This window comes from Rhodamnia argentea, chromosome 6 (assembly GCF_020921035.1).
Source record: "Rhodamnia argentea isolate NSW1041297 chromosome 6, ASM2092103v1, whole genome shotgun sequence".
In the NCBI taxonomy this organism is placed as follows: Eukaryota; Viridiplantae; Streptophyta; class Magnoliopsida; order Myrtales; family Myrtaceae; genus Rhodamnia; species Rhodamnia argentea.
Genome location: NC_063155.1, coordinates 9,595,057 through 9,622,865, shown reverse-complemented (window position 1 = coordinate 9,622,865; position 27,809 = coordinate 9,595,057). Strand labels below are relative to the sequence as shown.

General features: G+C 39.8%; 3 protein-coding genes across 12 annotated transcripts in view; 1 reads left to right on the top strand and 2 right to left on the bottom strand.

Annotated features, from left to right (window-relative positions):
• Window positions 1-16,459, top strand: part of LOC115741613 — a 34,713-nt gene extending 18,254 nt beyond the window's left edge. Inside the window, exons 6-7 of the mRNA XM_048280487.1 lie at window positions 13,903-13,908; window positions 16,450-16,459. The gene's annotated coding sequence lies outside the window, so the exon portion shown is untranslated. The remainder of the gene's footprint in view (window positions 1-13,902; window positions 13,909-16,449) is intronic.
• LOC115741485 (protein MICRORCHIDIA 6-like) lies at window positions 184-26,294 on the bottom strand. 5 transcript variants are annotated; one of them, XM_048280483.1, is made up of 20 exons: window positions 26,278-26,294; window positions 9,912-10,272; window positions 9,607-9,681; window positions 9,483-9,517; window positions 8,959-9,037; window positions 8,736-8,825; window positions 8,586-8,661; window positions 8,043-8,121; window positions 5,557-5,691; window positions 4,467-4,565; window positions 4,275-4,376; window positions 4,045-4,191; window positions 3,194-3,286; window positions 2,813-2,864; window positions 2,617-2,728; window positions 1,528-1,718; window positions 1,345-1,454; window positions 1,194-1,273; window positions 729-771; window positions 184-636 (listed from the first exon to the last, which is right to left on the bottom strand). In XM_048280483.1, the coding sequence occupies exons 2-20, from the start codon at window positions 10,171-10,173 to the stop codon at window positions 517-519; spliced, it is 1,980 nt and encodes a 659-aa protein (XP_048136440.1). In that variant the 5' UTR covers window positions 10,174-10,272; window positions 26,278-26,294; the 3' UTR covers window positions 184-516. The 5 variants fall into 5 exon arrangements, with proteins under 5 accessions (XP_048136440.1, XP_048136441.1, XP_030531277.2 ...); XM_048280484.1 differs by having other exon boundaries at window positions 9,912-10,260; window positions 26,278-26,292; XM_030675417.2 differs by lacking the exon at window positions 26,278-26,294 and adding an exon at window positions 11,272-11,629.
• LOC115741484 (protein MICRORCHIDIA 6-like) lies at window positions 17,439-26,664 on the bottom strand. Of its 6 annotated transcripts, none has more exons than XM_048280479.1 (21): window positions 26,278-26,664; window positions 25,514-25,875; window positions 25,209-25,283; window positions 25,058-25,092; window positions 24,582-24,660; window positions 24,360-24,449; window positions 24,199-24,274; window positions 23,680-23,758; window positions 22,671-22,805; window positions 21,962-22,060; window positions 21,769-21,870; window positions 21,545-21,691; window positions 20,848-20,940; window positions 20,476-20,530; window positions 20,280-20,391; window positions 18,952-19,136; window positions 18,770-18,879; window positions 18,619-18,698; window positions 18,160-18,202; window positions 17,967-18,068; window positions 17,439-17,900 (listed from the first exon to the last, which is right to left on the bottom strand). In XM_048280479.1, exons 2-21 carry the CDS (start codon window positions 25,773-25,775, stop codon window positions 17,859-17,861), a joined length of 2,001 nt encoding a protein of 666 aa, XP_048136436.1. In that variant the 5' UTR covers window positions 25,776-25,875; window positions 26,278-26,664; the 3' UTR covers window positions 17,439-17,858. The 6 variants fall into 6 exon arrangements, with proteins under 6 accessions (XP_048136436.1, XP_048136438.1, XP_048136437.1 ...); XM_048280481.1 differs by having other exon boundaries at window positions 18,982-19,136; window positions 25,514-25,863; XM_048280480.1 differs by having other exon boundaries at window positions 25,514-25,806.
• Window positions 26,665-27,809: the final 1,145 nt, after the last annotated feature.

Sequence of the window (27,809 nt, the reverse complement as noted above, 5' to 3'; positions counted from 1 at the left end):
GATGCATTAGTGATTGGCAAACGGATAAACAAAATAGGAAAACGATGAAGAAAAGATTAACTTGAGCAAGAATTCATTCTTTCTAACTTTAACATGATCGGATGGTCTTGCTCAACTCGCCATCACCAAGCCCCTCATGGTGTTTATTTTACTTCCGCATTCAAATTGATAATAAATTGCAGATATCACGTACAAAATTATTGAAAAGACAAAAGTGATTTACAATGAAAAAGGACTGAGCTAAATTTAGATGCATCATAACATACACCCTACAGTTACAGAAAGTACACATCTACTTCAGGTTACAAAAAAATGAACAAACTTCAGGTAAAGAACATTCCCTTTGACGAGAGGATAATCTTCTTGGTCGCATTTAGCCAAAATGACAACTTTTCCAGATGAAAACCGCTGTTGGAAACTGATGAGGTACCCGAAAAGATCTGCGAGGGTGATGAGGTTTCTCTCCCGGCGATCAGGCCCATGGCACTAGAGAATTCTGGATAGCCGAAGAGCTTTTCACTGAGACGACATGCTTGCATTATTTTCTTTCTTGATTGAGCTGAGGGAGAGTACTTCGGCCAAGAGTCGAGAATACTCGAGCTGAGCTTCTCCTAATTCACTTCTAAGCCAAGCCAACTGCACCATTCGAAAACAGGGAATCCTTTCAGAAGGGCATCATATCATCAACCGAGATGACAAGATATTAGCATCAAATAACATTCCAAAACCTTGTCGCGTAGTTCCTTCTCGCTTTTCTCATACTCCGAACATCTGGAAGCAATCACAAGAAGCTTATAAATGTCTAGTGCACGGTCCATGTACAGAACAGAGCACATTGACGTAAAAGGATTAATTTACTAAGCCCTATTTCGTGGGTAAATACTGAGAATAAGCTTCTTTATCATGTATGATCAAAGTAACGACAGATATAATGCCAACTTTAGCATTTCAGGAACATATCTTATTGTGCAATAAGGCAAGGGTAACCATCACCCTCTATCAGAGGAAAAAGGAAGAGCAATGTATATTGGTGCAGGGAAGTACTATGGACAATGTTGAAACCTAGCAAGGAAAACTCATGGATACTAAAAACCAACTAATGATGCTTTAGCGTATCCAGATGTTCTTACAGCTACATCGTTTCTTACACATGACAATCACTTGAAAATCAAAACCATAGGGCAGCCACTCACTTTGCAAGTAGCTTCTTGTGTTCTTGCACCATGTTTGCAGCCTCATCGTCTTTTAACTGGTTTCCAGGGATATTGATAGGCTGTGACACATGTTTTAAATAAGTTAGTGCACAAAGCCAACCACTATTTGAAATAAAAATTCTAGATAGACCTGTATCTCTTCAACCTCCCAATCAGCATCAATGCCAGCCCCTCCCATTGTCTGCATATTTGCCCTTTCGGTTTCTGTTAGCTCGACAGCCTTGCGCTTCAAACCAGACCCTTTATTCATGGAGTCCTGTGCTTTAGAAAATTATGACTACAAGTTGCCAGTAGCTCATCTTCAAAAGTTTACCTTGCTTAGAGTTATCTCTGAGTACCTCACCAAACGCTTCAGATATGCTAGTCCTAGAAGGTAAATTCTGTCCCAATAGAACAGGCTTTTCAAGACCACCATGAGGAACAGAACGAGGTGAATTCTCTGCAAATACTGATGCTCGAACCTTCTTCTTAACCTGATACCCAATCAGTCCACAATGATAGTCCCTGAAGAAGTTAGATATGCACAAGAAGATCAGACAAGTCCTAATCAGACCACATAACATCTCCGAGCCTTTACCTTTAAACGGTCAATTGGAGAAGGGATAGCAAAAAGATGACCCACACAAAATCTACCAGCCTTAAAGCATAACTGATTTGGAGGTTCCCTCCTAACTGAAGAAGTGATGACAAAAAGATGTCATGATGCAAGAGGATTGCTCAATACCGAGTCTGAGGAAGGTCATCAAATGTGACTAACAAAATCTCGAAAGAGTCAGGAATCCCCATGATGATAGGCATTGATAAGCTCATCTAAATAGGGTTAAGTGAAGAAGATCAAGCCAAATTTTCGTGAAAACATAAATGAGCACATGGGGAGACGAGCACTTAGTTAAGTGATAACTCCTATTAGGCAGAACTTGTCATGGTTGAAACTTTGTTGCACTATGGCAACTGTAGTTTATGTGTAGGCGTGAAGCTCAGAAACATTCATTTAGGGACCACTCAACTAAATAGAGGTAATAGATACACATCATTTTCAAAGTATTGAAGAGCGCATGTAAAGCTACTTAGATGGACATAGATATAAAGGGTTGGGAAAGGGGCACCAAAACTGCTATAGCTGGCAACTCAAGGTGTAAACAGAAAGAAAGACTGCTTGAGCCTATTTGGGAGGTAGGTTGTCAGGAAAGACATTCTTTAAGCAATTCTCCAATTGTGGCATAAAGTAGCAAAGGGACATATATCGCTCACAGGAACCAAAACACTGAATGTCAATCAAAGAAAGATGAAAAAAAAAAAAAACAAGCAGAAATGACAACATGTTGCATAAATAAAATGGAAAGTTCCAATTCTATAGCACAACTTCCATTAGAGTAAGTGACCAGGATAACAAGTAGCCTACCAGTATTCCCATGTCATTTCTTTCAACCGAACTTCCAGCTTCTGAAAAAGGGAAGTTCTCTCAAAGTCTTGCTTGTTATGAGTTGGTTCAATAAAATTTGCTTCCAGAACACCTTCGAAAACAATGTGGATTAGGATGAAGGAAGGGCACTTTATCAAAAAACACACAGTGAAAAAAGATCGAAGATGCTTCTCACCAACAACACCTCTACCCCTGCTATCTGAATAGGTCACAACCCTCCAAAATGGCTGAAAGGAGAATACAAGTTCACAAAGTCAGAAGAAAGAATGTTGATAGTATTCATTTTGCCAACAGTTAATAGTTTGTTTCAATTTCTATCTTTTACTGTTTAGAGTGGCTTCCCGCAGTTGCCACCTCATTAAACAATTGACATGTCAATGACTACTTGAAACTAATGACATTTTCAACAACTGCTTGATACTCTAACGACAAATGGAACCATCTAGCCACTTATGAAATCAAACTATATATTACAGATATCCATATCTAGACAATAAAGCATCAAAAGATAATAATAGACTCCCAATGCTGAAAGTATCAGAGAAGATTTTGTTACCAGTATCAGTCGATTCTTGTAATACACATTGAACCCGTGGATGTTCACCTGCGGAGCGTCTTTTAAAAACCCTATGGTAGTTACAACCTTACCCTGCATGAGTACCCCATGAACAGAAATTAGGTACTCGTAGCACAATTTGTACTTTAAGGCAGCACATATAAAGAGACACCAATCAGACAAGCATGTCCATATTTTCTAACAATCCAAGTGTAAATACATCCTTCAACATTATTAGACGCAACTCAAGCGCGCACGCGCGCGCGAGAGAGAGAGAGATTCTCAATGCAAAAAAAAGAAAAAAAGTTTCGACAGATAAATATTCTACCATGTTGTTTCACGCGCCTCACACGAAACCCCCTGCAAAACAACCCACCCACCCACATAAATTCTCAGTGCCAAATAAAGTTTCGATTTATGATTATTCCATTATGTTGACGTACTCCCAATTACTGGTGTCGGTATTATAATCCCCTATACTGTCGGTATTATAATCCCCTTATATCACGGGGGTAAAATCATAGAACTCAGGTACACCTTCAGGGATTTATAGCATTTTATCCAGGAGAAGTCAGCAATGAACATCAATAAACATAAATTTAACATAATTCTATCACCATCGCCACCAAGCCTGATTCGTCACTTTAGGCTCTGTTTGAGTTGGTTGATATTACTTGATGAAGCCCTTAATTGTCATTGAAAAAATAAACACAACCACAACAATAAAGATATGAAAAAATCCAACTTGACAAGACAAAATCAAGTATATGATTGCGCTAGGTCAAACTAAATAATCGTCACTAACAACTGGGACAGTACAATAAAAAAGAAACATCAATATTCGAACGAACCTCCACAGATCCAGCGGTTTGAGGTTTGTATAATATGTATTGGATATATTTGAGGTCATCTGCAATATTATGGTGCTTCACATTCTGACCACGGAGAACTATTTTAAAACTTTCAGGTATTCGCAAGTACAAAATGGACAGGTATACCTGATGCACCACAAAGATAAGACTTTTCAAAACAGATGAATTGAAACTTATTTTATGTCTGCGATTATAATAACACAACTTACACGAAGAGAATAATGGAGTTGATGAGCGATGTGCTGCTCATTTACTGATTTCCAGGCAGGAACTGTATCGACTTTCCTAATATCTCCACTAATACGGATGTCCTTCAATTAAAAGTTCAAAAGATGTCAATTTATGGAGAATAAGATGAAAATGAATAGCATGAGGAAGAACAACGGATAGAAGCTTAAAACCTGGGGATCGGCTTCAAAGTCTAACTCCATTTTCCCATCGTCAGTGAACCACAAATTATAAATGATGATTTTGGTACCATGAGATCCAATGCCATCAAACTGCCATTAAAAAGAATGGAATGACTTATTTTAGACTTGAACAAACTATGATTCCAGCAACTATACAATGTCACTTAAGAGCTACACATGAATTATCAGGAAAAAGAATGTCTCCAGCAACTTCTCTCTTAAATCCCAAGAGCCAGGTCAGCAGACTACTTGACAAGTAGCAGCTAACCCTTTCCAGAATTGCACTTGTCGCAATAGTCATGATGAAGTGTTCAAATCAGAAAGCTAATGAACCAGACTAGAGCTACTTAACCATCAATGTATCATATGAAAAAACTGCAGATGCTCATTAGTAAAATAATAAGGACTGCACTAAAAGAAGGAAATGAAAGTTACTAATCCATAAGCACAGCAAGTACAATCATAATCTTGATCTTCCACAAAGTCAACAGGATTCGTTGCTTTCACATTACGCACATGTATACCAGACCCCCAACGCAACACTCACAGGATATTATCAGAGGGAAAATGACAACGGAAGTGCTATAACTTTCGTATGAAGCTCACATAAGTGCCATAATTTTTTTTTCCGGATCACTTAAGTGCCATATAACTTTTCAATCGATCACTCGAGTACCATAACTTTTAAAAAAACGTTCATTAGCCATGCCACATCAGATTTCCAACACTTGGGTATACATTTTTTAAAAGTTATGATACTCAAGTAAAAGATAAAGTTGTTGCATTTAAATGAAAGTATTTTAGAAACCATGGCACTCAAGTGAAAAAAAAAGGTTATGGCTACGAAAGTTATGGCACTAGTGATGTCTTTATCCCTTTAACAGAATATTCAAGCCAACAAGTGTGACAATCAGGACTTTGATAAATCAAATCTGGGAAGATGATAAAGAAAAATAATAAGAGAGAAAAAGTAAGATAACAGATGCAAGACTTGTACTTACAATCGATGGGTTAGAATTCATCAAGAGAAAATAAATAACAAGCAGAGTTGGGAGGGGGAAGATAATGAGAAGGAACTTGCTTGCTTGACAAGATCTGCTTCATTTGAGTATGGAGACCACCGCAACAACAAGGAAAGATTTGCCATGAAATGTTCTTTATCATAGCGACGAGACATCTCCAGAGTCTTGGAGCTTGCATTGAACTCATAGTCAACCTGAAAGCAATAGGCTCTAGAAGTGAATGTTAAACAGAGATGTGCTAATCAAGCATTCAGGAGAGGGGCAGTCCAGCAGTGTCAAAATCAAAATCAAATAATGATGCTTGATTGGGACGTATGACATTATCCAAACCCCCAACCAACCCCAACCCAAAAAAAAACCAAAACCCCAAGAAATTAAAAGTACCCCGAAAATGACTGAAACAGCTGAATGACAGAAGTTGGAAGGGAAAAAGAGCACTGAGAAATAAAAGAACCACTATTATCCGCATTAAAACATACAGAACAGAAAACTTTCACCAGATTAGGGAAAGCCAATAAGATGTGAATATGAAAGCTTGTATAAGAGGCTTTTAAAAGATAACATGCCAACACAAAAACCTCAAAAGCAAAGGTTCTGATATCTCATTAAAGGATTAGCCAACCATAAAGTTGAGTTGTACGGAGGTGAGGTATAATCTTGTCTCACTTCATTTAATAAAATTTCAAATAAGGGTCCCAAATGCATTCATTTTCTCAAATAAGGGCTCGAAGTTGACATTATTTCAAATAAGGGCCTAAAGTGCCCTCCTTGTCTCAAAAACGGGCCTGGCCGAAAGGCATTTTCGTCATTTACTATTTTTTGCAATTTTTCCTTTTTCTTTTTTTATTTTCCTTTTCTTTTTTTATTTTTCTTTTTCCTCTCCCCTCCCCTCCCCAGCCACGACTGTCGATTCGGTGCGAGCATCGGCTAGCGTCAATGACGACTGTCGATCATTCAAGGAAGCTGCCATCTCTAGTCCCAGCAACCTGCTTGCTGCTCTGTTCGGTCTTGAGCCCTCCTTGACAATCAGTTGAGGTCTGTGAGTCCAAGCAAGCACTTTCACGACAACAGTTTGCTGTTCCAGGTTTCCCTTCAACGGTTTCCGGCCACACCAGCTGCAACGATCACAGCAAACCCGTGACAAACCAGACACTACTCTACGAGCTGCCGGCCTTGTTCTCTGATCCAAGCGGTGGAGTCGCTGCTCCCCGGCAGTGGAGTCGCTGCTGACGACCAATGCTCCTACCTCATGTCTTGCTTCTAGCTCCATCACGACCAGACGAAGCAGCCAGCCGGGACGATACTGAGGCGCCTCCTGAGACTAGCACTGTCGCTGCACCACCGTGACCGAGCTCCCTGTCCCACTCAGTTCGCTATATTTTTGTAGGTTCCCTGGCCAAGTATCGTTGTTGGTTGTTCGCCCAGCTGACCGAACCAAACCAGCCTCGCTAATGTTGTCCTCACCCAAGACCCACGAGTCGAGCACCACCGCCACCGTCCGAAAAGCTGAGCCCAGCACCATCGGTTGCCGCCACGACTTACCAAGCAAAATGCAGTTCTGATAGTCCCAGTACACCGAGATCAGTTCAGTCGCGGCCCATCCCATTACGTCTCCGGTTAAAAGGCAAGAGTCCAAGCAGTGGGGGATCATAATGGCTCGGTCAAAGATGGAGACAAATCTGACCGAGAGTCCATAAAGCCTTGGATATTCTTTATTCATAGAGTATCCAACGACGCATTGCTAGAGTTTTCACTAAGTGCTTCACCGTAAGCACAACCAACCCCGGCAGTGAAGTCCTGCAAGCACAGTTGCGAGATAGCACCGCCGTGTGCATCCGTGAGTCGTCACCGTGCTAGCCGACTGCATGTCATCTTAAACTCAGGCGAAGGTCGCCCGCCAAACACCAGCAAGGGCGGCCATCACCCGAGGTGGGCGATGGCTGGGGGAGGGGAGGAGAGGGGAGGGGAGAGGAAAAAGAAAAAAAGAAAGGAAAGGAAAACAGAAAAAAAAAAAAGGAAAAAATTGCAAAAAATAGTAAAGGATGAAACTGCCTTCCGGCCAGGCCCTTCTTTGAAACAAAGAGGGCATTTTGGGCCCTTTTTTGAAATAATATCCATTTTGAGCCCTTATTTGAGAAAATGAAGACACTTTGGGCTCTTATTTGAAATTTTCCCTTTAATCAAATACAGTGATACCTGTCCATGCCTATATATAGGCTTAGAAGATTGCTTTACGTAATGGCAAAAGTTACATTATCAGACCACTGTCACCAAGGTAAAATCCTAAAACAACAAGTTTGCCGACAAAACGCGCATGTTCATGGTAAAAACTGCTCAAACAAAACCGACAATTGTGTACATCACATTTAACCAGTTAGAAAGCCTACGTGTAATAAGCATTAATCCCAGAGATATCAACATTAAAAACACATTGCTTTCGCAACAGTTGTTTTTTATAAAAAAGTGTATGTAAAGCAACAATGGAATGGCGACCCAAAAAAAGAAAAAAAGCAACAATGGAATAGATTGAAGCATCCAAAATTACCATTGGCACCACAATCCTGTCGTGTCCTGTTTGCATAAGGAATGTATATGACAAAAGGCCAATGCTCCGAGTCAACACCCTGACAACGAGACAAATTAGTTAGCGAATAGTTCAAAAGTGTAATAGCATCCTCTGAAATGATTATATATGTTGCTGGTGATTAGACAGAATCTTTAGGAAGGCATCAACTTTTTTAAGTGGAACTTTATTCTTAGAAAACTTCCTGAACATGATCTAACTGAACTTCATAGGGAAGGAGGGATCTATCTTTCGAATAATCACAAAATTCATCAAACATCTACTTGTACACATGCAATCATGACTAGCTTTTGGCATTAAAAATAAAACCAGGAGCGTAAACTGTAAAAGAGAAGATCCAATCGAATTATCCCATGATCCTTCTATTATTCTACACTTACTCCATCTCGCATGAAACCTAATTAAAGAAGTACAACTTTTACTGAAGCCACCAACATTTTACAATATCTGCTAAAATTAGAGATCAAGCCTAAATTTCCAAACAACAATTTTATGGAAGCCAACCTGTTCTCCATGTGGCTGCTGAAGACAATGACGTCTGCACCAAGTCTCATGGTGCTAGTTTTAAAGCCATTTCCATCTGAAAGATGAGATGCGTTAATAAGAGCGCCAAACTAAACTTAGTACTTCACAATGTGAGCACAGAAGGTGTACATTGTCCGATGGCTGATTTCTCTTTTTTATCTGAAAATCCAAAACTCATACACCGCCTCAGTGCTTCAGGATCCATTCCACCACCATCATCTAGTTGCAACGAGTCAGATTTAAGGAAGACATGAATCAGGTGCATTTACTTTTTAAACAATTTGATGAGAGAGATTCCAAAATAACATAAAAATTAGATTTTCACATAAAACAAGTTGAAGGTGGAAAAGACCTTGGATTAGCAATGCCGGGCTTCCATCCCTTGGATTTAAGGTTTTGTCGATGTTAACAAACGTGGCCCCATTTTGGATCTGTCCTTGTGGGCAAACAGTGTATGTGAAAAATAGATCACACAACTTTAAATGTAGATAGAGGAATAAATTTGGTATGAAATTTGGAAGAAGTTTTCTACAGAGGGAAAGCCTAGTTGAATACTACTAAATGTTAAAATACAAATCCAGAATCAGAAAATAAGAATTTGAGATAAAATTCACAGCTTGTGAGTTACTCTTGCATCGATTTCTTCCATCATATTACAATCCAAGTAGGTCTAACTATTCAAGTCTTCTTGCTATACATCATCCTCACCTTAAAAATTCTCTTAAAGTATTTCAGAGGAAGCCTACAACTATTATAGGATGGTCAACACTTGTGCAGGAATAATACTAATGATATCTTCAAAATCAGCAATCACCATCAAAGGAGCACCTGAAACAAAATAGTAGAATACTTGAAAACTTTCGGTTAGAAGATCACCTCATCAACTGCATTGTCAAGCAACTCTGCTATGGCTGCCAAAAAAGAAGCTGGTAAATTCAAACTGGAACAGGACTTAAATGTGGTTTCTGTCAAAAATTCACAACCATCCAGGTCAACCTACCACCAAAAGCCCACTTATGCGAAGTGGCATTTGAATGAAGGAACATAGGGTGGACATGGAGATAATTTCTTCCATCTGTTATGCGGAACAAGCAGCAAAAGAAAATGTCAGAAATGCGGTTAATATACATAGCATCTACAGTTTACAGCGCACAGTTAACAGGAGGATCAGTTGATTGCACAATTGAGAAGGCCAATGTATAATCCCGATAATCACTGGAACTCTTATGTCTAGCCACCAGCCAAGGCAATTTGAGATCATAATGAGGAACTAAAATATACAAGTAGGACTTAGGGGTATAATACTTTGAATTGAGATTTTGGTACTATCCCCATTGTCATAGCTCCCAGACTTCCAAAACTGCCGGCACAGTGGTGCTGGACAGATGGTGGACATTGAAGAAAAGCCTGTATCATCCAGAATAGATTGCGCCTGATCCAATATGCTGGTTCCACTGTGACCAGTACTTAAAGCATTTGAACTTTTCTCTCCTCCAGATTCCTGTCCTTCAAGAAGTGATTTGGGCTTCTGAAGCTGGACTTTTTGAAACACTTCAGAAGGCATCATGTTCAAAGCCACCCCAATGTTAGTCTAAAGCTGTCATATCCACCTTCACCAGTTCAGCTTTCCGCAAGTCCAAGCAATCTACAATGCCTGTATGTCGCACTGTCAAGAAGTTACAGAGAATTAACGAACAAATTGCTCAGAGAAGCAGGAAGACAGTACAAAGTACAAATTTAGTAAAGGTCACAAACCAGATAGGACTGAGGTGATGAAGCAAGTGTTTCACAAAACAATATGCTGCTTGTCATGCTAAGGACAACTTTTTCACTCATACAGTTGCTACTCAAAATGTTCAAAAATTTGCGGATAGTGAAATTCATGTCCACGGAAACCGTGCCCATGATGTTTTTCTTCTTCTTTCATTAATCTTGTTCATTTAAGTGCTCTGTTGATTTTGCAATTTAATCTACCGCATCTGCTTGACATTTTGGTAACATGCTCAATTACAGGGATGCCTTCCAATTGATTTGGCAACCAGTAGAGACCAACTCTTGTTAGTTCCTAAATTAACCAGATATTGTCAAAACAAATTGTTAGGACATTGGATATGATATGTTTCCTGTTAAATCGACTACCAACTATCTGGATAATGTCCACATCTCTGGTTTGCAGGTAAGCCAAACATGAGAATGTCGACCCTCCGCCCCGTGAGTTCCTTCAGTCCTCACGTATCATAAACAGAACACAAACCAGCCATAGCGATTCAATTGTGCTCTCCGTATTTCTTCAAAGCCAGAGCTTGGCTAACATAAGACAACTCGAGTCTAAAACTATCGAACTCTTTCCGAACAACCCCCAAAAGAGAAAAAAACAGCAAGAATTTGATGGAACCATCGAAGTACGTTGGACACGCCACCTGCATGTGGCTGAAACCGCATACCCCTTCGAAGCAAAAGCAAACAATAGAGGGACCAGGAAGTCAAGAAAATTCGAACGGCACAAGTAATCACGCGAAGCACATACTCGAAGCAAAAGCAAACAATGGCAGCACTAGGAGATCAAGTAACAGCACAAGTAATTACGAGAAGCACACGCTCTGAAGCGGCAAAAAAACGAAGTTGTAGCGAGAGAAAAGCTCCAAAGACGATGAAGGGTCGTTAACTCCTCCGATGGAAAAGACTCCACGGGCTTGGTTCAGAGGCACGATGGGCTTAAAAGGAAAATGCAAGACCTACCCACGATTCAGCGAGCATTCAGAAGGCGCGAGTTCATGAAACCTCAACGAGTTTGGAACCTGAACTCTTGTTGGCTGTCCGCACACTTTCTATTCTCTCCCTCGCCGGAACCCTAGCACTGGCCGGAGAAAATACGGGAAGGTTCCGCTGCAACGACAACCGGAGCGAAAATTCGTCAGGGAAATGCGGCGAGGATCGAAGAAACGAAAGCCGGCTCGGTGTCTGAGTTGAAGTAGATCGCTCCTCGGTTCACCACCTGCGTGTTTACTTCGACTGTCGTCATTGGACAGAATTTTTGTGCCGTATGGTTGTTAGTTTTCCCTGTTCATTGTATAGACATTGGGAATGAGTGTTAGGGATTTAATGTCGTTGGCCAAATATAAATGATATTTGATTCATTTTTTAGCATACTTTAAATAGGTATAATTGCATTTCAAATACTCTTCAAAGTCATTTAGCCCAAAATACCACTTTAGCTTGTCGCCACCCATCGCCGCCGTAGCCGCCCACCGCCCACAGGCCACCGACCTCCGTCACCCTCCCTCCCCAACAACCGCTAACCGCCACCCCTCGCTCGCTGGCCGTCGCCCGCCGCCATCCACCACCGCCCACCACCCACCACCGATCGCCGCCAACCATCCCCCACGGTCATCGCCGCCGCGCCGCCAACCAACGACTCGCACCACTACCAATAGCCGCTTTTTTTTTTTTTAAAAGTAAAAATATTTTACGAAATTCATTTTTCACCAAACATCATTTACGTCAAAATTTTTTTTCAATGTATTTTTAAAATATATCTTTACCAAACACTACTTGCATTTTGAAAAAAGACCTTTAGCCAAAGGTATTTGCATTTTATCAAAATCTCTTGCCCAAATGTTAAATCAAACAGGCCCATAAACTTCCTTTACATATCAATATTTTTTGGTTAGAATTTACATATCAATATACATATTTGGAAATATTTCAAGTATTTTTTTTTTTGTCTATTTGGTTCAACATTTGGCCAATGGACTTTGAAAAAATACAAATACCTTTGAACTAAAAGCCTTTTCCAAAATATAAGTAGTGTTTGGTAAAGTGTATTTTAAAAATACATTGAAAAACAACTTTGATGTAAATGTTGTTTTGTGAAAAATGAACTTTGTAAAGAATTTTTACATTTTGAAGAAAAAGAGGCGGTCGGCGGTGGTGGGAGGCGGCGATGGCGACGGGCAACGGTCGACGAGTGGCGGCAAGCGACGGTCGGCTAGTGACGGCAAAGATGATCGGCCAGTGACGGCGGCGACGGTCGACAAGCGGCGGTGATCGGTGGGGGGCGGTGGCGGTCGGTGGTGGCAGCGGGTGGGCGGTGGCGGTCATTGGCAATTGGATGTGGCGCTCTGTTGTGCTCGGCGGTCGTCGGCAATCGGTGACGTCGGAAGGCATGCAACTATCGGCGGTTATGGATGGCGATCGACGGCGGACGGCGGGCGGCAGTTGGTGAGCAATGGCGGGTGGCTAGTGGCGGTGGGCGGCGGCGGTGGTGATGGGTGGCGACAAGCTAAGGTGACAAATTTAAAAAAAAAAAAAATTAGTTACATTTTGCAAAAGTTCTTTAGACCAAAGTACCTAGGTACTTTGGGCTAAAGGACTTTGGAGATCATTTGATATGCAATTGCATCTCCTCAAAGTGAGCAAAAAAATGAACCAAACACCATTTACATTTGGTCAAAAGGATTTAGAACTCCAATGTTCATTCCCAATGCTGAATCAAATAGAGCCTATGCACATTACGGCTGCGTTTGGCCATCCGGATAAAAGTCGGGATATGATATATTTTATCATATCTTATGTTTAATAGTTGTCAAAAATAGGATAAAGTCGGATATAGATGGGATATAACCCAAGTAAAAAAAAAAGAAATCCTAGCAGAGAGAGAGTGAGATAAGCCCGATAGGATTTCCCGGTTGTTTCTCCGAAAACCCTTCGCTCTCCTTTTCCTTATCATTCCTTCACGCAGCCCCCTCACATCAAAGCTACGAGAACCTTGTGCTCCCTCGGTCAACGATCGCCCTCAATCTGTCGTCGGACTCCTCCGACTGCGGTAAGCTTGATCATCGAACTGTCTTTCCTCCATAGCCGACTCGCTGCAATTCTGCCGACGAGGACAGGAACCATCTGTTTTTGGCCTCCGTGCACCATCGACTGTTTATGGCTTACTAGGAACTAACGTTTGCGTAGATATTCTTTTGCTGTTAATGCTGATCCACTCTTTTACTGATGATTTAGAGGCCCCTTACAGAAAGATTAGGACATTGAGCCGGGAAGAAAATTTGTGGAGGAAGATTAACAATCCTTTGTTCTAACCGAGACTTTACAACGCTGTAGAGGTGCTTTCTTGTTCTTGAGGGTTTAAGGTTATTGGGGTTTGTATTGCTACTGGGGACAATAACTGAGGCTGTGTTTGGGAACCACATTTGCAAGGCTCTTTGGACCTCTAAAGGGGCTTAGGCAAAAATAAGTGTGTTTGGTAAGTATTATTGGAAAATCCATTTGGAGAATGCTAGCATTTCCAAGTATCCTCAAAGGGCCTTCAACTCAAGGCAGCCTCCCGCCAGCTTTAGCATTCTGGCTTTCTCATCATACTGCTAGGCTTGGGGTTGAACTTAGTTTAACAAAGATCAATTGTTTGCTTTTGGGATTTGATCTATATATAGAGTTGGTCGTTATGACCTTTCTCCCCGATATGCGATTTTGCAATTTATCCATCAGATTGATCAATTTCTTTTATCTTTTGGTTTAATAGCATTTTATGTAAACTACTCGCGAAGCTTCCGGTAGAATTGCATATGCAATATTTATTCGTGCTTATCCCAATCGACTCTACTCGAACTTTCTGTTATTATATACTTATTATAAGAGCTTATTACATCATCACTTAATTAAAATTCCATATAGGTTATTGAGAAGTGTTCAACCGTGCCCAATTCTCGCGTCGTTTAAAAATTGAGAGTCTTTGGCGTTTTAAAAAGAATTGGAAGATTCTAACTAGTTTGTTAATAGTTTGACCAAAAAAATAAAAACTGATTTGTTAATATGTGCCCTTCGCATTACCGTCAACATGAAAATAAAAAAGTTACCGTCATTGTTTTTTATTTCAATTTTAAACAAGTAAAACAAAAAACTTAAATTGATTACTTTTCATATATATGTTTACCAAACAGGATTTCCCCAAAGTTACTTTTTAAAGTAACTTTCAATTGCAATTTACCAAACAGTCTTTCCATTTCGGCAAACCCGTTTAGGTCAAAGGCCTTTGCCTTTTCTCAAAGGCTTTCTCCAAAAGCCGAATCAAACACACCCCGAGTATGGTTATAGACGCGATCATTTGTGTGAAAAAACAATATGGTATTACAACCGTCAAAAGATCGTCGCCGGTTCTTGTGATGATATAGCATCTCATGTCGTGGCTACACATATTATTCATTCTGCATTGGCTGAGCAGTAGGCTGGATACAGTAGAAAAGTTCTATTCATATCCCTCACTGCTTCATACACGAGAGCTTGTCCGCAATGAATCCAGAAAAAATAAAAGAAAAGATGGTCCAATGCAACAATCACCAGAAATTACCTATGCTTGATAAAATATTGGGTATTAGCTTCAACGGGCCAATTCTGAGTCAGCTTATGCTCAATGGCAGAATGAATCTGAGAAAGAATGGTGCATAAAAAAGTTGAACACTTCGAGTTTTCTAATGCAACTTGGGCATGTAAAAACATTGCTTCGTTTGAACCGCCTCTTGTCCAGGTATTACAAAACAGATCCGACTTTAAATCTGCAGTTTACCAAACAATAAATACGATATGACAATTTCCTAGGATTTCTTATCCTATTCTATACGATTCTATCTCTACTAGAAATCTGGACGATCAAACACAGCCTACCAATTCGGCAATGAAAAGTAAAAGATATTCCAAACATACTTATTACCCCAAAAAAAGAAATGGTTATTAGGCTGTTTGATTTGATTTGATTTGTTTTTTTTTTAATTAGCTTGAAATGCTATTATAAAATATTACGACGGGGAAGCGACGCAAAAATATTAAGCTTCTTGAATGTATGAAAATTATTTATGAGAAAGATTACGAGGTATTAAGTGACATTTGAAATTTTCCTCCTATTTGTTATGTCAGAAATTATTATGTTATATGAAAATAGAATTTAAAAAAAAAATTCAAATGTAAAACACCATTGGCACGTTAAACATAGGATCACAATGCGTGAGGCATGCTTAGCATTTTTAAACCCCCGTTGCCACATGCGGGCATCGAACCCCCCACCTCATGGCCATGTGAAGACATCATGCATGACATTATTATTTTTTTATATATATACTTTTAGCTCGTTAATGTTCTTGATAAGCTTGCGAATCAAGCTTCCTCGTTCATACACTTATTTATCGCATCCTCCGCCTACCTACCGTTTAGATGGCACCAGCGATGTCCAATCATGCTCTCCCCTTAAAGGGTTACCACTATTCATCATCAAAACTCGAGGCTTACCACTTAAACCTACTCCAAATCCCTTGAATTTTAGAAGGATTAATACCAAAAAAAATCCAAAACCAGTACACTGTGATAAATTTATCCCAAATTATTTTTTTTATCACAAAAAATCGTAAACCGATACAGTTGTGACAAATTTACTCTAAACAGGTACAACTATGATAAATTTACCATCAATTAGCTTTCGTTTAATCTAACCGTCGAATTCTCGAGTTGAATGACTGAAGCGGTTGACGGGTATATTGGTTTGAAGTTTTTACCCTCTGTTTGTCACAAGTGTATCAATTTGAGATTTTTCATGGTATTAATCCAATTTAATGAAGGATAAATTTGTCATAAATATACCGAGTTTGAGATTTTTCATTGTAAAAAAATTAGTTTAGGATAAATTTGCCACATATGTACCGGTTTAAGGTTTTTAGTGGTAAAAAAAATAGTTTTGGGTAAATTTATCATAGGTATACCAATTTGAGATTTTTTGTGGTATTAATCCATTTTAGAAATATAAAAGTTAAGATCCAGATATTCAAGTTAGTGTGTTGTACTTAATCCAAACAAGATTTTTTTATGTAAGATTTTCTCGCTCGAAGTTTCAGTCACCTTAATATTGTTCAATTAAATGTTTGATTTGCCTAATTAGTGTTAATTAAAAACCGTATAACTCGATTTTAAGGTGGATCAAGCTCCATGTTCAGTAAAAGCTTTCTATCCAAGATAAGTGAATCTCTAAGGGTTAAATTGGTTGGTATTTTTAGTACTCTCGATCCTTGTTTGATTTTTAAAAAAACCATGGTTGAATGATATCAAGAGGATTTTGAATGACGTTGATGAGCAAAAGAGAATAAACTATGCAAATAAATTAAAATGGTTATTAGTTAGTGATTAAGTTAGAATAATTCAAGAAGATGAAGTTGGATCGGAAATCTAAATATAGTAGAATGTGGGCTATTTTCTAATTTCAAAAAGTTAGACGCCTCATCTTTTAAGAATGAAAATTTTGAGCGCTGTTTACATGTTAAGGATTCTTATGATGGTAGGTTCTTAGTCAATTATACAATTAAGTCTAACCTATATAATTTATTTAAGTAAGAAAAATTGGACTTAATTGCACAATTAATTTAAAAAAGATGAAAATGGAGCAAAACGGAGGTGTTTTGAAATTCCTCCCATTTAGGCGAATCTGCTAATCTTCTCCTCTGCCGGCGCCTCATTTGTGCGAAGACCCCTTGCCGACAGTCTTGTCAACCCCAGATCTGAGGTTGCCCAAGACCACAACACCATATAAGCGTGGGTTGACAAGACCACAACACCATATAAGGCCACGCGAGGCTGCAAGGGCCGCAGTTCCGAGGATCGGGACAGAGATACCGGCTGATTGGGCGCCACAGGTCGGTGATTGGCGACGATAGGGGATGCGACAATGACGGGCGATGGGGTAGGGAGGTGAGGCACGTAAGAGCAGCTTGACAGGCGGGCGGAAGGCAACAGCAATGTTGGGTTGATGACAATAGCGCAGAGGTTGTGGTAGAGAGAGAATAAGTTATGTTTAGGCAAAATGGAACCATGTCTATGACGATGTTATACCCAAACATGTACCAAACACTGTACAAGATTAAGAAAGGACGTACATAAGCCATCCGCCTTATCCTATCCTATAAAAAAGTCAAGACCACCATACGCAGTCTAAAAGTAACGAGTATCTAGCTATAGACAATTTTTTTTCTAGATTTTGAATCTACCTGCTACATCTCGTCACGGTGTAGACTCGCAGAACGCTTTGGCAAATCCAGGGTAGTCGAAGCATGCTTTCCTTATCATTCAAGTGTTGGCTATTGTTATCTGTACTTCTTCAAGAGTATGATCTTCTCGGCCATTCTCGGTCACATTTGGCCAAGAATCCGATAGAAAACCGATGATGTGTCCCCCAAGAGATCTGCAAGGGTGCTGAGGTTTCTCTCTCCGCAATCAGACCCGTGGCACTCGAGAATTCTGGACAGCTTGATTGACCTACAAGTACAACCAAAAATTCAATCAAATATGCCTAAGAGCTTTCAACTGAGACAACATATTTACATTGCTTTCGTTCTTGATTGGTGGGCCCATAGATAGAGCTTCCGCCAAGAGTTGCGAATACTCGAGCTGAGCTTCTCCTAGTTCACTTGTGAGCCGAGCCAACTGCACCACCGAAAACAGGGAACCTTTTCAGAAGGGCATAATATCATCAACTAAGATGAGAAGAGATTAGCATCAAGAAACGTTGAAAAACCTTGTCATTAAGCTCCTTCTCGCTCTTCTCATATTCCATGCATCTGAAAGCAATCACAAGAAGCTTAAGTGCACAGTCCACGTACAGAACAGTGCATTGACATAGAAGGACTAATGTACCCGGCCCTACTTAGTGGGTCAATAGTGTCCGAGGTGAAGCTTATTAATTGGATATGATCCGAGTAAAGATAAACAAACTGTCAAGTTTAGCATTTCATGAAATCCTCTTGCGTAATAAGGCAAGGGTAAATCATCGCCCTCTATCAGACGAAAAAGGAAGAGCAATCTGTATATCGGACCAGGGGAATACGATGAACGGTGTCGAAATCTAGGAAGGAAATAAGGGAACTCATGGACACTATAAACCGACTCACTATGCTTCAGCGTATCCAGGTGTTTTTACAGCTACTCTTAAACAATTCAATCACTTGAAAATAAAAATGGTGAGCCAGCCACTCACTTTGCAAGCAGCTTCTTGTGTTCTTGTACCATCTTTGCAGCCTCCTCATCTTTTAACTGATCGTCAAGGATATTGATAGGCTGTTACACATGTATTAAAGAAGTCAGTGCACAAAGCCAACCACTATTTGAAATACAACTTGTAGATAGACCTGTATCTCTTCGATCTCCCAATTGTCGTCAATGCCGCCCTCCCCTGTTGTCTGCATATTTGCCCTTTCAGTTTCTGTTAGCTTGACTGCCTTGCGCTTCATACCAGACCCTGTATTCATTGAGTCATGAGCTTAGAAAATTATTACTACAAGTTACCAGTAGATCATGTTCAAAAGTTCACCTTGCTTAGACTTATCTCTGAATGCCTCACCAAATGCTTCAGATGTCGAAGAAGGTAAACTCTGTCCCGATAGAACGGGCTTGTCAAGACCAACATGAGGAACAAAATGTGATGAATTCTTTGTGCATACTGATGCTCGGACCTTCTTCTTAGCCTGATACCCAATTAGTCCACAATGAAAGTCCCTGAAGAAAAGTTATATATGCACAAGAAGATCAGACAAGTCTGAATCAGACCCACACAACATCTACGAGCCTTTACCTTTAAATGTTAAATCGAGAAGGCACGGCAAAAGTAACCCACAAAACATCTAGGAGCCTTTAAACATATAACTCAATTGTTTTTGACATTCCCTTCTAACCGAAGAAGGCATAAGAAGATCGTCTGAATCAGACCCACACAAAATCTACAAGCCTTTACCTTTAAATGTTACATTCGAGAAGGCATGACAAAAGTGACCCACACAACATCTAGGAGCCTTCAAACATATAACTCGATTGATTTTGACGTTCCTTCCTAACTGAGGAAGGCATGACAAAAGTGACCCACACAACATCTACGAGCCTTTAAACATATAACTCAATTGATTTTGACGATTCCTCCTAACTGAAGAAGGGATGACAAAAAGAGGTGCAAGAGGGTCGCAACTGCAGGGTCTGAGAGAAGTCATCAACTGTGTGATAAACAAATTCCCTAAAGAGTTGGGAATTCACATGATGGTATAGCCATCAATAACTCATCTAAATATGGTTAAGTGAACAAGATCAAGCCAATTGTCTGAGAAAACACAAATTGGGGGGGCCAGGGGGGTGGGCAAGGCTCAGTTAATTGAGAATTCCTATGTGGCAGAATCGTCATGGTGTAAACATTGTTGAACTATGGCACCTTTTGTTTATGTTTAGGTGCGAAGCTTGGAAGCATTTATTTAGGGACCATTCAACTAAATAGAGGTAATAGGGACACATCGGAATCAAAGTATTGACGAGCGCATGTAAAGCTATTTAGATGGACATAACAATAGAAGGTTAGGAAAGGGGGCACCGAAACTGCTACAGCTGGCAACTCAAGATGTAAAGAGTGAGCAAGACTACTTGACACTATTGCGAGGCAGCTCGACATGAAAGCCATACTAAAAGCGATTATCCCATTGTAGCATAAAGTATCAGAGGGCCATATACGGCTCACAGAAACCGCAAAACTGAATGTCAAATGTAGAAAGATAAGAAGAAACAAATCGGAACTGACAAAAATGTTGCATAAATAAGCTTGAAAGTTCTAGTTCTATAGCACAACAAATTCCACCATGATAACAAGTACTTACCACTTACCAATATTCCCATGTCATTTCTTTCAACCGAACTTCCAGCTTCTGAAAAAGGGAAGTCTTCTCAAAATCTTGCTTGTTATGAGTCGGTTCAATAAAATTTGCTTCCAGAACACCTTAAAAAACAATGTGGATTGGGATGAAGCAACAGCACTTTATCATGAGACACGAGGTGAACAAAGATCAAAGATAGTTCTCACCAACAACACCTCTACCCCTGAGATTTGATGTATAGTTCACGACCCTCCAAAATGGCTGAAAAGAAATTCATAAAGTCAGCAGAAAGAATATTGATATTTCTCATTTTGCCAATCTTTGTCATTTGTTTCACCTTCTATTTTTACCTTTTACAGTGGCTTCCCACAGTTGCCTCCCTATTAAATTAATAGCATGACATTTCAACAACTGCTCGAAGCTAATGACATTTCAACAACTGCTTGATACCTAATCACGGATACACCTAGCCACTTGTGACACAAACTATAGAAACCTACAGAAATGCCTATCTAGACAATAAAGCATCAAAAGATAATAATACACCCAACGCTGAAGCACTGGAGAAGAATTGTTACCAGTATCAGTCGATTCTTGTAATACACATTAAACCCGTGGATGTTCACATGTGGAGCTTCCTTTAAAAACCCTATGGTAGTTACAACCTCACCCTGCATGAGTACCCCATGAACAGAAGTTAAGTATTTATAGCACACGTTTTCTTAAATGAAGGCGGCATATATATAGAGAAGCCAATCAGGCAAGTGCGTTGGTTTTCTAACAACCCAACCATAAAAATGCATGCTTCAACATTAGATGCACCTTGTAGATCACGCGTGCCATAAAGAGAGAGAGAGAGTAGCAATGTAAAATAAAAGTTCTGACTGACGAATATTCCGCAATGACCCCAACCCAACAAAAATCACCCACCCATTCACTCAAATTCTAAAATCATAGAACTCCAATACACCTTAACGATTTATTACATTTTATCCAGAAGGAGACAGCTATCAACATCCAGAAATACAAAGTTTACGTAACCCTAACACTGTCACCATCAGGCCTGATTTGTCACTTTAGGGTCGATATTAGTTAATGAAGCTATTAGTTGTCCTTAAGAAAAATAAGTAAATAAACACCACCTCACCAATAAACCCTTAAAAAATTCAATTGGACAAAACAAGATCGAGCACATAATTGTCTTAGGTCAAACTAAATAATCGTCGCTAACAAAAGAGATAGTAGCTAAGAAAGAAATGCAATATTCAAAATAACCTCCACAAATCCAGCGGTTTGAGGTCTGTATAATATATATTCGATATACTTGAGATCATCTGCAATATTATGACGCTCCACATTCTGACCACGGAGCACTATTTTAAAACTTTCAGGTATTTGCAAGTACAAAATGGACAAGTATACCTGTTGCACCACAAAGATAAGATTGTCAAAACAGATAAATTTGAAATAACTTCTGTGACTATAATAATACAACTTACACGAAGAGAATAGTGGAGTCGATTAGCAATATGCTGCTCGTTCACTGATTTCCAGGCAGGAATTGTTTCGACTTTTCTAATATCTCCACTAATACGGATGTCCTTCAATTAGATATTCAAAAGAAGCCAATTTATGGAGAATAAGATGAGAACAAATAGCATGACAAATAACAACACATGGGAAGCTCAAAACCTGTGGATCGGCATCAAAGTCTAACTCCATTTTCCCATCATCATCAAACCACAAATTATAAATGATAATTTTGGTACCATGGGATCCGATGTCATCAAACTGCCATAAGAAAGATGGAATCATTTAATTAAGACTTTGAGCACAATAAGATGCCAGCAACTGTACAATGTTAATTAAGAGCTACTTGACAAGTAGCAGGCAACCTTTTCCAGAATTGCACACATTGTCACATTGCCATAATGACATGTTGAAATCAGAAAGCTAATGAACCAGACCAGAACTACTTAACCCTCGAAGTATCGTATGAAAAAACTGCAGATGCTCATTAGTAAGATAATTAGGATTGCACTAGAAGAAGGGGAAAAAAAAAAAGACTAATCCATAAGCACACCAAGCATAATCATACTCTTGAACTTCCACAAAAGCCAACAGAATTCATCACTTTCACATTACGCCCATGTACACTAGGCCCCCATCACAAAACTCACAGCATCAATTTATGAGCATATTCAAGCCAACAAGCGTGACAAGCGAGACTTGATATATGAAATCTGTGAAGATGATAAAGCAATATAATCAGAAAGAGGAATTAAGATAAAAGATGCAAGACTTGTACTTGCAATAGATTTGTAAATAACAGATGGAGGACTTGTCAAGACAAATTAAATAACTACAAGAGATGGGGAGAAAAAAACGAGAAGGAACTTGCTTGCTGGACAAGATCCGCTTCATTTGAGTATGGAGACCACTGCAACAGCAAGGAGAGATTCGCCATGAAATGTTCTCTATCATAGCGACAAGACATCTCCAGAGTCCGAGTGCTCACATTAAATTTATAGTCAACCTGAAAGCAACAGGATCTAGAAGTGAATGTTAAACAAAGATGTGCTAATCAAGCATTCAGGAAAGGAGAAGTTCAGCAGTGTCAAAATCAAGAACGTATAATGATGCTTGATTGAGACATATGACACCCCCCTCCCCCCCAAAACCCAAAACCCCAAAACAATAAAAATCTAAAAATATACCCCAAAAACAAGACAGTTATAAGGGAAAAAGAGCACGCAAGAAATACGAAAGCAATATGATATGCGTTAAAACCTACGGAAAGAAAAACTTCCATCATATAAGAGAAGGCCAATAAAATGTGAACACATGAAAGCCAGTATAAAAGGTTTTTGAAAGATAACATGCCAAAACAAAAACCTGAAAAGCAAATGCTTTGATATCTCATTAAAGGATTATCCAACCATAAAGTTGAGTTGCAAGGAAGTGAGGTATCATCAGAATTCACTCCATTTACTCAAATACCAGGGTACTCTCATTAAAGGATTATCCAACCATAAAGTTGAGTTGCAAGGAAGTGAGGTATCATCAGAATTCACTCCATTTACTCAAATACCAGGGTACATGCCTGTGTCTTTATATAGACTTTGGTAGTTGCTTTACCTAATGCCAATAGTTAAAAAATCAGACCACTTTCACCAGGGAAAAATCCTAAAACAATAACTTGGCCTGCAAATGGGCATGTTCGCAGTAAAAACTACTCAAAGGAAACCCATAACCGTGTTTGTCACATTTAACCAGTCAGACAGCCAACGTGTCATCAGCATTAAATCATAGAGATAACAACATAGAAGACATATTGCTTTCTCAACAGTATTTCTTCATAATAAGTGCATGTAAAGCAACAATGGAATAGATTCAAGCATCCAAATTACCATTGGAACCACAATCCTGTCATGCCCTGTTTGCATCAAGAACGTGTATGACAAAAGGCCAATGCTCTGAGTCAAAACCCTAATGCTGAGACAAGTTAGTTACGTAATGGTCCAAAAGTGTAATAGCATACTCAGTAATGATTATATATGTTCCTGTGATTAGACAGAATCTTTAGGAAGACATCAATTTTTTAACTCACATTTTTCTATGGAAACTTCCTGAACATGATCAAACTGAACTTGGAGGGCAGCAATATTTCAGATAAGCAAAAAATTGATCAAAACATCTACTCATACAAGGGCATCACTAGCTTTTGGCATTAAAGAAGAAACCAGGAGAATAAAAGAGAACATCCAATCAAACGAGCTCCCAATCTTCCCATTCTTCTACACTTATTTCATCTCAGATAAAACCTAATTAAAGAAGTACAATTTCACTGAAGCCGCCAACATTTGATAACATCTGCTGAAACTAGAGATCAAGCCTAATTTCCAAAGCACAATGTTAGGGAAGCCAACCCATCGTCCATGTGGCAGCTGAAGACAACGACGTCTGCACCAAGTCTCATGGTGCTGGTTTTGAAGCCATTTCCGTCTGAAAGATGAGTTTTGCATGTCAGCATGAGAAGAGTGCAAAAAGAAACTTGACAGTACTTCACAAAGTGAGCAGAAAGGTGTACATTGTCCGATAGCTGATTTCTCTTTTTTATCTGAAAATCCAAAACTCATACACCGCCTCAGTGCTTCAGGGTCCATTCCACCACCATCATCTAGTTGCAAGGAGTCATTTTTTAGGAAGACATAAATCAGGTGTGTTTCCTATTTAAACAATATGATGAAAGAAACTCAAAAATAACATCCAATTAAATTTGCATATTAAAGAAGTTGAAGGTGGCGAAGACCTTGTATTAGTAATGCTGGGCTTCCATCCCTTGGATTTGTGGTTTTGTCCACGACAACAAATGTGGCCCCATTTTGGATCTGTCCTTGCAGGCAAACAATGAATATGAAAATCAGATAACTTTAAATATGTGGAACCCAGCCAGTAGACTACTAATTGTTATCAATACATGAGAAAATAAGATGGAATTCACCGTTCAAGAGATACTCTTGCATCAACTTTTCGTTCATATTCCAATCCAAATAGGTCTAACTATTCAAGTCTTCTTGTGATAAATCACCCTTGCCTCACAATTTTTCTTAAAAGGATTTCAGAACAAGCCTACAACTATTCTAGGGTAGTCAACACTCACGGAGGAAAAGAAATATTATATTTTAGTTGGTAATATAATGATATTTTCATAATCAGCAAGCACCATCAGAAGAGTGCCTGAATCAAAATAGTACAACACTTCAAAAATTTTGGTCAAAAGATCACCTCATCAACTGCATTGTCAAGCAACTCGGCTACAGCTGCAAAAGAATAAGCTGGTAAATCCAAACTGGAGAAAAAAGGGACTTGAAGTGGTTTCTATTCAAGAAATAGAATCCCTGTAATAGAAAATTCCCAACCATCCAGATCAACCTACCACCAAAGGCCCACTTATGTGAAGTGGCATTTGAATGAAGGAACATAGGGTGGACATGGAGATAATTGGTTCCATCTGTTAAGCGAAACAAGCAGTAAAAGAAAAGGTAGAGATGCAGTTAATATTCATAGAATCTACAATTTACAGCACACGTTGACAAGAGGATCAGCTAATTGCACAATTGACAAGGCCAATTTATTAAGTCCCAATAATCACTGGAACTCTTATGTCCGATCACCAGCTGTGTTCAATTGAGATTGTAATGAGGACTTCAAATATACAAGCAGGACTTGGGAGCATAATACTTTGAACTGAGATTTTGGCACTATGCCCATTGTCGTAGCTCCCAGATTTCCAAAACTGCCGGCAGAGTGGCGCTGAACAGATGGTGGACATTTGAGAAAGGCCTGTATCATCCAGAGTAGACTGCACCTGATCCAACACGCTGGTTCCACTTTGACCAGTACTTAAAGCATTCCAGCTTCTCTCTTCTCCAGATTCTTGTCTTTCAAGAAGTGATTTGGGCTTCTGAAGCTGGACTTTCTCAAACATTCCAGGACGCATCATGCTCGAAGCCACTGCAATGTCTAGTCTAAAGCTGTCATATCCACCTTCACAAGTTCAGCTTTATGCAAGTCCAAACAATCTGCAATGACTGTAATTAGCACTGTAAAACAAGTTAAAGAGAGCCAACGAACAAATTGCTCAGAGAAACAGGGAGACAGTACGAAGTTCAAATTTAGTAAATGAACAAGGGTTCAAAGGAACGCCTCGCAAATCTTTCCAGACAACCCCCCAACAACCCCCAAAAAGAAAAAGAAACAACAAGAATTTGACGGAACAACCGAAGGACATTGGACCCGACACCTGCATGTAGCCGAAACCGCCTATCCGAAACGTTCAAACAGCACAAGTAATTACGGCGAAGCACATATCCGAAGGAAAAGCAAACAATGAGGCAAGAACAGACGGACGGCACGTGTAAACACGCGAGGCAGATGGTCTGAAGCGGCAAGAAAACGTAGTCGTAACGAGAGAAAAGGCACGAAAGACGGCGAAGGGTCGTCACCTCCTCCGATGGAAAGAAACCCACGAGCTTGGTCCAGACCCAGAGCCAGAGGCACGGTGCGCTTACAGAGAAGGCGCGAGTTCGAGATACGTCAATGAGCTCGGTACCAGAATCCTTGCCGGTTGGGCCCGCAGACACTCTCCCAGCACTCTTTCCTCGCCGAAACCCTCGCGATATCCGGAGAGGAATTCCGGGGAAAATCCGGGTTGTCAACAACCGGGGGAGCGAGAATTTGTCAGAGAAATGCGGCGAGGATCGGAGGAGCGAAAGCCGACTCGGCGACTGAGTTGAGAGCTAATCGCTCTCGCTCTCGTTTGGCTCACTGCCTGCAACATGCAGGGTGGACATTTGACATCACGAATTATAACATGCGAGTCGTGCCCTGCTCTCGGTTTTCGCTGTATTAAGATGAAAGAACTTGCCTGCTAAGCGAACTTCCGCGAAAAAAATGAATATTCTAAAAAATATATTACTATAAACAATCGCTTTTAAAAGCTATCTTCATTGCCCGTGAAATTATTTAAATATAAAATGATATCAATAATAAAATTATTTCTCGTTGAGTAACTATTTCAAACGATACAAGCCATCTTTTTATGAACATATTTATTTATGCAAAGTAAATGAAGCCTTCAAATAACATCTAAGTATTTAAGGTGTCTTCGAGATTTTAAGTGATGGTTGCACTCATTGCCCTTGATGCTTTGAAATTTTGAGATAAGTAAGTAAATGGTTCATTAATTTTAGATCAATGTGCTATTCAAAGACTTTAGAGACCGCATAGATAAACTAGAAGTTCAAGGACGATATTTCGCATTGGGTTATAGTTCGACGACGATATCAAACAACTAAAAACTTAAGAACGACATTGCATATTGAGCCAAAGTTATGTTTATATTCCTTAAAAATTTTATCCACCAAACCCTGTAATTTTTAATTTGATGTAATTAATCTTTGGTAGCTTGCATATTGGTGAAAAAGGCACCCACCCCGTCCAACGGCCGGTAGTATTTATAATGGAGATAGGTATCACGTATGGCAATTCCCAACATTGTCGCACAAATAAATAAAAAAAAACCCCATGAGGAAAATTGAACGAAGGGTCTCTTTGTAACAAATTATTTTAGCGTAAAAACTGAAGCATATATTTGTATTCTCAATCCTTCGACCCCAGTTGATCTGTCGCGAGTCGCCTGGGCTCAGTATGTCAAACAAGCGAGCCCATATTCGACGATGTCGCCGGTCTTGGGTGGCCGAGGTCTGATGTCACTCAAGGTCAGCAGCACCATCCGGCGGTGGTCCTGAAGTCCCAATCGGCGCAGCTCGAGAGGACAAGGGGTAGAGATGTCTACTCATCAACGACAATGGTCGATAGCTCAACGACACGACGGCGAGGTATGATGGTGCGCAAAATGATTATGTGCGGTTGAGTCCGCAATTGTACGATGAGAGACACCAATCAACGAGAGTCGGCAGCCATTGCTCGAGCTACAACTAATCCTTGCCCCAAAACACATATCGTGAAGACGATA